The sequence below is a fragment of the Passer montanus genome, unplaced genomic scaffold, assembly GCF_014805655.1.
Source record: "Passer montanus isolate IOZ18808 unplaced genomic scaffold, ASM1480565v1 scaffold132, whole genome shotgun sequence".
NCBI classification, from domain to species: Eukaryota; Metazoa; Chordata; class Aves; order Passeriformes; family Passeridae; genus Passer; species Passer montanus.
In genome coordinates this window covers 478154-486462 of record NW_024360055.1, presented here as the reverse complement: position 1 = coordinate 486462, position 8309 = coordinate 478154, and the positions used below count along the sequence as shown (strand labels likewise).

Genomic DNA, 8309 nt, shown 5'->3' with positions numbered 1-8309 from the left:
GCCGCGCTGTATGCAGATGAGACTGGGAGGGAGGGAGAGCCGCGCGCTGTATGCAAATGAGATCTGGAGGGCGGGGCAGCCGCGCGCTGTATGCAAATAAGACAGGGAGGGAGGGAGAGCCGCGCGCTGTATGTAAATAAACTGGGAGGGCGGGGCAGCCGCGCGCTGTATGTAAATGAGACCGGGAGGGCAGGGCAACCGCGCGCTGTATGTAAATGAGGCCGAAAGGGCGGTGGGCGGGGCGAGAGGGGAACGGGAGCGCGCGCGCGCGATGCAAATGAGACGGGAGAGCTCGCGCCTCTATGCAAATTCAGGCGGGCTATGCAAATCAAACGGGAGGTAATCAGCGGGGAAGGGAGGGGGCGGGAATTCACGGCGACGCCTCGCGCCATGCAAATGAGACGGCAGGGGGTGTCCGGCTGCGTGCAAATTAAGTGGGCGGGGCCAGCTCCTGTATGCAAATCAGACGCCCGGCGTGCCGTGCCGATGACGCGGCCGCGGCGCCCGGCTCTATGCAAATGAGCCGCGCGCTATGCAAATGAGCGGGCGCCGCGCGCGCCCCGCCCCGCCCGCACTCTGATTGGCCGCCCGCTCGGGGTTGGTGGGGGGGGTGGGATCGGCGTGCTCTCGCGAGAGCGGGGCGGGCACGGCCGGAAGCGGAAGCGGCGGCGGCCGGTGCGGCGGCGGCCCCGAGGATGCTGCGGCTGCGCTGCAAGGCCCGGAGCGGCTCGCACGCGCTGCCGGGGCTGTCGCCGCACTCCCGCCTCCGCGACATGCAGGCCGCGCTCGCCGCGCTCACCGGAGTGCCCGCGCCCGCCCAGCGCCTCCTGCACGGCTTCCCGCCGCGCAGCCTCGACCTCAGCGACGGCGAGCGGCGGCTCGGCGAGCTCGGCATCCACTCGGGTGAGGGCCCCGCGGGGAGCAGGGCGGCGCTCTGCGGGCCGCGCCGCCTGCAATCGCGTTAATTAAAGAGGCCGTGGCGCACACGCCCCTCCTCGGGCGGCCGTCGGGCCGGTTCGTGCTCTCGCTGCCGGCGCCGCCGGGGCTTTGGCCGCGTCCCGGGGGTGCCGAGGGAGAGGCGCGCGGGGCGTGAGGGGACGGGGTCCGGGCCACGCCAGGTGAGTCCCGCGGGGGCCGTTGTGCTGCCGGCGGCTGTTGGCCGGGGCTGTTTCCCGGCGGGACGCCGAGCCGGGGTAAAAACGGGCGGGCGGGGCTGGGTGGTGTTTAAGACCCCAAACCATTCCACGGTTCTCCTCCGTGACCTCCGGCAATGACAGCACGGCCGCGTTGTTGCGTTGGAGGAGCAGCAGCGGCTTCAGTTGTCCCCTTTGTGTCCCTCCCCCCCTCTGGCAGGTGACACTCTCATAGTGGAAGAGGACACCTCCAAACCCGAGCCCGGCTCGCCGGTGGTCGCCAAAAAAGCCATGTCCCAGCCCGTGAGGGAAGCCGTGCCTGTGCTGGCCAGGAGGGTGGTGCCAGCAGACAACTCCTGCCTGTTCACCAGCGTGTTCTACGTGGTGGAGGGCGGTGTGTACGACCCGGGCTGCGCCCCGGAGATGCGCAACCTCATCGCCCAGATCGTGGCCAGCGACCCCGAGTCGTACTGCGAGGCCGTGCTGGGCAAGAGCAACCGGGAGTACTGCGACTGGATCCGCAGGGAGGAGACGTGGGGCGGCGCCATCGAGGTGTCCATCCTCTCCAAGTTCTACCAGTGCGAGATCTGCGTGGTGGACACGCAGACCGTGCGCATCGACCGCTTCGGCGAGGACGCGGGCTACAGCCGGCGCGTGCTGCTCATCTACGACGGCATCCACTACGACCCGCTGGAGCGCCGCCTGCCCGGCTCCGACCTCCCTCCCCAGACCATCTTCCCCAGCAGCGACGACGTGGTGCTGGCGCAGGCGCTGGAGCTGGCGGACGAGGCGCGCAGGAAGAGGCAGTTCACGGACGTGAACCGCTTCGCCCTGCGCTGCATGGTGTGCCAGAAGGGACTGACGGGGCAGCTGGAGGCCAGGGAGCACGCCAGGGAGACGGGGCACACCAACTTCGGGGAGGTGTGAGCTCGGCCTGAGGAGGAGGAGGAGGGTGCCATCGACTACCTCAGCGCTCCGGAATCAGATTCTGGGGTCCCAGATAAGCTGTTTGTAATGATAAAATTCCGTTCACAGAGCTCGAAAAGCGAATTAGCTTCGTGGTGGCCAACGCGCAGGTTTGGGGGTAGGGGTGGGGAGTAGGGATGGCACTCGGGCTGGTGGTGGACAGTGGCAGCCACACCTTGATTGCATCACCTTCTGTGTGCGTGTGAGTGATCTGAGCAGACACACACAGCCAGGCTCGTCCAGCACTGGTGTGAAATCCACCTCTGAGGTGCTGAATGTTCGTTTTCAGGGTAACTCAATGAACCTGAGGCTTTGGGAAACACACACACATCATCTCTTACACTGAGAACTGGGCTCTGCACATATGTGCAGCTCTCAGAGGGGAAACTGCTCGTGTGGTGCATGATTGGTAATGGAAATACCAAGTACAAAGTCAAAATACAGTTTGTAGTGGAAAGAGGATCTCTGAGCTGCCCTGCACCATCAGGAATAGACTGTGTAGTTTGTGTGCAGAGAACTTTAGGGAAAGCAATGGCCTCTAAGCTTTAAGGTAGCCTTTAAATTAATGACTAGATGGATAAGTGTTGAATAAAACTTATTAATCCTCCGTAGGTAGTTTTTAGTTGCTTGAAAAATAACTCTGAACCCCCTGGTGTTTACACTGCATCAGAGCATAAGCATGCTTCCTGGAATACTTGGGATTCTTCTTCATAATAGCATTGGAAATTCCTGCAAGAGGGAAGTGAGTAGTTAGGGAAGTGACTTAATTTGCATCTGTTAAATACTTTGAATATTTTACTTGAGCAGAGCCAATCACGGCCATGGTGTTACTAAGCTGTTCCAGTTTCCAAATACTGTGAATAAGCACTTTAAGGTTGAGTTCTCACTCTTTGCTGGTAAAATGTTTTGCCCTCTGAAGGCCAGAGCCAGAAGGGAGGCTTGAAATTCCATCTGCTTTCTGCCTTAATGTGTTTGATTTGTCACCACTGACTGTGGAGTAGCAAGACTTTCATTGTGATAATGAAATATCACAGCTGAATATTCAGATGAAAATAAGCTGGGGGAAGTGCCCCACTCCTTGGACTGTTCAGAATCAGGGAAGGATGAAATTGGTTTAATTGGAATATTTTACCTCACAGTGGGGTTGTGAAGCTTAACAGCAAGTGCTTTTGAGGGCTGTTAAAAGGTGCTGTAAAGGTGCATATTACTGAAGGGGATTTTTGTTTTTTTTTTCTTTGAAATGCCTGCAACATATCCTTGTTTCTTGAATTTTAAAATATCCTTTGCCTGCCATTCTTCTGTTACTGTTTGGACTGACCTTCCTTGCACTTTTAGACTGGGGAACAAGAAGGGGCATCCTCAGACTGAGGCAGAAATGAACCCACTTTGCACGTGGGTTTAACCTAAAACCCAGTTTGGAAGGGCTCTGTTCCCTCAGGCACCTGACCAAACTGGTGCAGCAACACCACCTTTTCTGCAAAAATCATATTTCCAGTTCTCAGCAGAGGCTCCCAGCTGGACCTTGAAATACAGGAGGGTTTTACTGAAGAAAGAACATAATTACTTAAGTGCTTTGCTGAATTAAGGCATGAATAATTAAACAGCCTAGGATCACCCAGAGCACTGTGGACCTGGGTTTGTTTTTAATTCAGTATTAAAACACACATTAGCACTGTTGGGTGTTCCCTGTAGAAAGCCACTTAGCTTCCAGTGTTAAACCCCACTCTGCTTTTAGCCTGTCATTAGGAAAGGAAGGTAAAAACCCCCCAAACCCCAACACTAAACCCAGCCCTGTAGAAGCTGATGCTTAAAAACCTCCAGAAATACCTGACAGTTCAAAGGAACTTGAAGATGACACTGTGTTATAACTACTTGAGCTGAAATTGTGGCTAGGAACGAGACCAAGACTGGCAAGGCCCAGGCGTGCTCCCGGCTGTCCCAGGGGAGCAGGGGCTGCCTGGGCCCAGGAGTGATCCTCCCCTTTGCCCTCTGACACGGACACAATACCTACCTCAGAGAGGTGCACCAGGTGTCTCTGAAACACAAGTGGAAGATGCATATTTATTGTCTGCCTTGACTTTGGGGAGCAACCCTTAGATTTTAGCTTTGTGTCCTGGATGGATTTCTCAAAGTGTGTGAAACCTTTTCCTTTTTTTTTTTTTTTTTTTTTTCCCCTGGTATTTCTCAGTTGCAGTATTTGAAAAATGAGCTTTATTTAATCCAGAGTGTTGAGCTTTGCTAGATCATGTTTGCATTGGGAATCTGCTACCAGGGAATCAGTTCCCTTGGAGGGAGACGTGTCACTATCACTGCTTGGATGTTCTCTTTTGTTGCCTAGAAAATAAAATCTCTTTGGATAAAAAAGATATACCTGTAATTCATGGTTGTAAAAGTTGATATTGTTACAGGCTGACAAACAACAACTCCTTGACTGCAAGAAAAATTTCTCCTTACTCTCCTAAACTTTCCCAAACAAAAAGTTATCTCTGTTATTTAAAATGTAAAGTCTGGATAGATTTAAAGTACAACTATTTTCCCTTTTAAAAATTCTTACTAGAGTGTTTTTAGTATGTTTTAACTAGGATTTTCCTGCCCTTAATGACACAGTCAGGGAATGATCCAAAAAATGGCATCCTTCTAGTGTGGGGGTGAACTCTGAATATCAGAATGGGATGAGATCAGCTTCAAGATCCTTTCCAAGCCAAACCACTCTGGGATTCTATGAAATTTGGTACCTGAGATATCAGGACTCAGCTGTAAAGAGAGTTTTACATCCCTTCAGAATCTTTCATGCATTGAAATATACAAGTTATTAAGCTGACTTTACAAATATTTCTGTCCAGTATTACACAGATCTTTTCCATGGATGCAGTAGACTGAAAGAGCAGTCTGGGGAGAAAATCAGTAATAACTGGAATTTCTGAAGGACAAACCTAATTCTGAAGTTGTGAGTAAACTCCTATCAAAAGAGCAGTTTCTGGGGAGAGCGCTGAGAAAAGGAACATCCTGTTCCGTGGTACATCTCCAGTCAGCACCTTTCCCTGAGCACAGCACGGGGGGGCCATTGGGACACTTTGGGGACACTGTCCTGTGCCCCTCCTGCTCTCCTGGAGAATATCCAGCTCTGGAACTGGGATCTGCTCTGGGGCAGCCACCCCCAGGGAGGCTGAAACCTCTCTGACCCCGCAGTGTGGGGTTTGCCCTTCTCCTCTGGGGAGGGGCTGGGGCTGAAGAGGAGAGCAGGAGGAGAACGAGGAGAGCAGGAGGAGGAGAATGAGGAGAGCAGGAGGAGAACGAGAACAGGAGGAGGAGAGCAGGAGGAGGAGAACGAGGAGAGGAGAATGAGGAGAGCAGGAGGAGGAGAATGGGGAGTGCAGGAGGAGGAGAACGAGGAGAGAACGAGGAGAATAGGAGGAGAATGAGGAGAGCAGAAGGAGAACGAGAACAAAACAAGGAGAGCAGGAGGAGGAGAGCAGGAGGAGGAGAGGAGAACAAGGAGAGCAGGAGGAGGAGAGGAGGAGGAGGAGAGCAGGAGGAGGAGAGGAGAACAAGGAGAGCAGGAGGAGGAGAGCAAGGAGAGCAGAAGTTCTCTGCTGCTGCTGCCTGGGGCACAGAGCCTGGAGCTGGGGGAGGTTCTGAGCAATCAGACTGACACACCAGTGCTGAATCATCTGTGTGTGGCTGATTTCACTGCAGAACCCACCCATGGGCCAGCCCTGGGAGCCTCTCCCTGCCAAGGAAACTCTCCAGAAGAGGAACTAAAAAGTTGACAGCTTGCTGTTTGGAAAATTGCAGCTGCCATGCAATTAAATGTCTGCCTGCATTTTAAATCAAACTTTGCATCCAGCTTTAAAACTGCCATCAGGTTTGCTCCAAATAAAATTCCTTCAAATTGGGTGACATCACTCCTGCTGTTTCAGCTGTCTGAGCACCAGCTCCTCCCTGAAACAGGAATACAGCAGAGCAGTTAACAAAATCAGGTTGTCCAAGATCCCAGTGCCCTTGTCTATTATTTTAAATTAAAGTCTTGAGGAAAATATTGGGGAACTATTAAAGCTTGAGAGCTGCCTTCTCACTTCTGGTGTTCATAGTAAGCAAGCTATGGGAACACTTCAGCTCCCTTCTCCAGCCCCTTTCTGTGAAACAGAGATAATAAATACTATATAAATAATAGATAATAAATATTTATTTAATAAATAAATAGAGCCTGCTTTGATCATAGGAAGGTTTGATGAGTGCTGTGCAACAGGAGCCATTAACTACAAGCTATTTTCCATAACTGATTTATCAGCACACAGGCTGTGCCTGCAATTTGGGTGAAGGAAAGTGCCCAGGAGTCCCACAGAGTCAAAAAAACCTCCTTACCTTGACAGGAATCTTATCAGTGACGCCGTGTGGATGCTTTTCCTTCAGGGCCAGGCCTGAGTCACTTGTGCCCTCGTGTTTAGGAACAGGGTGAGGCTCAGCAGGGCTGTGAAGCTGCCAAAGTCCTTCCAGGGCACTGGGAAGTTTTCTCTGCATCATTTGACTCTTGGCATATCCTTCATGCCATCTGTGTGAAATCACACCTTATTTTGGGTTGCAGCTATTTATATTTGTTGGAGGGAGAGGAATGTGGAAAAAGAACAGGTTCTTTCTGGGCTCCTGATTCAGAGGAGCTGGAGATTTCTCCTGGTGGGTGCTGACACTTTCCTGACCCACGGGGGCTGCAGGCAGCCAGCTCTGCCTGTTGGACTGCCCAGACTGGAGCCCTGCTGCTGTCAGGACACCCCTGCCCTGTGCTGCTGCTCACTCACACCCTGCTGGCAGTGCAAGAACAAAATTACCCCAGCTCTGGTTCCCTCCCTCTCAGAGCAACCTCAGCACCGGGCACAACTCGACAAAACCCGCACAGCTCTAAAGCTTCCACTTCAAATTAAAACGAATTCATTAGTTTACAATCAAACCCACTTCATTCATTAATACCACGTTTAAACTCTGCCGATGCTGTGCCAGCACAGCTCCTGAAGCACTGGCACCAATCCTGCCCTCAATCCCTGGCTGTCCCAAGGCTCCAGCAGCTCTGGTGCATCCCCATCCCTCACGTGCTGCAGGCCAGTGTGGGACAGCAGGGAGGGCTGGGGCTGGGGCTGGGGCAGGCTGGGACCCTCAGCAGCCTCTGCTTTGTTGATTTACTCTCCAGCACATTCTGGAGCAGCACTTGGCTGGGCTCAGCACTGCCACTGGGAGCCTCTGGCTCATCTGCTCTCTCTCCATCTTCCCCTGGCTTTAATTAGCTGATGTTTCCACTTCTCTGTTCTGTGGAGCAGGGAACATGTGTAGTAACAAATCCTTTTGCTAAAAATACCAATTGAAAAAAAAAAATCATTGGAGCGTGGAAATGTGAATGAATCCGGCAGCTGTGTCAGCCCTGGAAATTTCCTGCAGGGTGTTTGTAGATTTGCAGTGAGCAGCACCTTGTCAAGCAGGTACAAGTCCACGCTGTGTGCGGGGAATGGCCAAAGCGTTGTTAATCAGCAGGAAAAGCTCCAATTTTAACAACAGAGCCCAAAGGCAGAGTAAGAAGGAGGCTCTGCTGTTCTCTGCCTGCCCCTGCAGCCCCACCCGGGCTGGGGTCGGTGTCACCCTGCACAGGGAGGGGACACCTGGGCAGCAGAGGTGGCCCCAGGAGCTGCTGCTGGAGAAATGCCCCAGCAGAGGTTCTGAGACGGTGCCAGTGTGAGGATGAGCCTGGTGGGCACCTTGGGGGCTTCAGCTTTCACCAGAGCCCCAGGAAGGAGTCCCCAGCACGGGGAAGGAGCTTGCAGGGTTTTGGTGCCAAGTGGGGCAAAAGCAGCTGCAGGTCGGGACAGGCAAAGGAGCCTCTGAGCTGCACAGACCTGGGCACGTAAATTAAAAAAAAAATAAATTAAAAATAAAGAAAAAGCTTCCTGTAGCACGTCAATAAATCTGTGCCGAAGCTTCCCTCCCAAAACACTTTCTGCCTGTCTTTCCAACCTCCTTCCTTTGCAAGCAGCAAACTTTTGGCCCCTGGGAAGCTGCGGTGAAATGCGAGCAGCAGCCTGTCCCGGGCCAGGCTGTTTGCAGAGCCGAGCTGCGGCATCCCGGCCAAACCACCGAGAGCAGAAACCTGCTGGGGCTGGGGAATAATTACCGTGTGCAAGGCTGGGCTCAGGGCTCCGCTGTCAGCGAGCAGCTATGCTGCAGAAC

At 53.3% G+C, this 8309-nt stretch overlaps 1 protein-coding gene across 1 annotated transcript; it reads left to right on the top strand.

The window, feature by feature from the left end:
• Positions 1-631: 631 nt before the first annotated feature.
• YOD1 (YOD1 deubiquitinase) lies at positions 632-2706 on the top strand. Its single transcript, XM_039699356.1, has 2 exons — positions 632-903; positions 1354-2706. Exons 1-2 carry the CDS (start codon positions 696-698, stop codon positions 2058-2060), a joined length of 915 nt encoding a protein of 304 aa, XP_039555290.1. The 5' UTR covers positions 632-695; the 3' UTR covers positions 2061-2706.
• The last annotated feature ends 5603 nt before the right edge of the window (positions 2707-8309 follow it).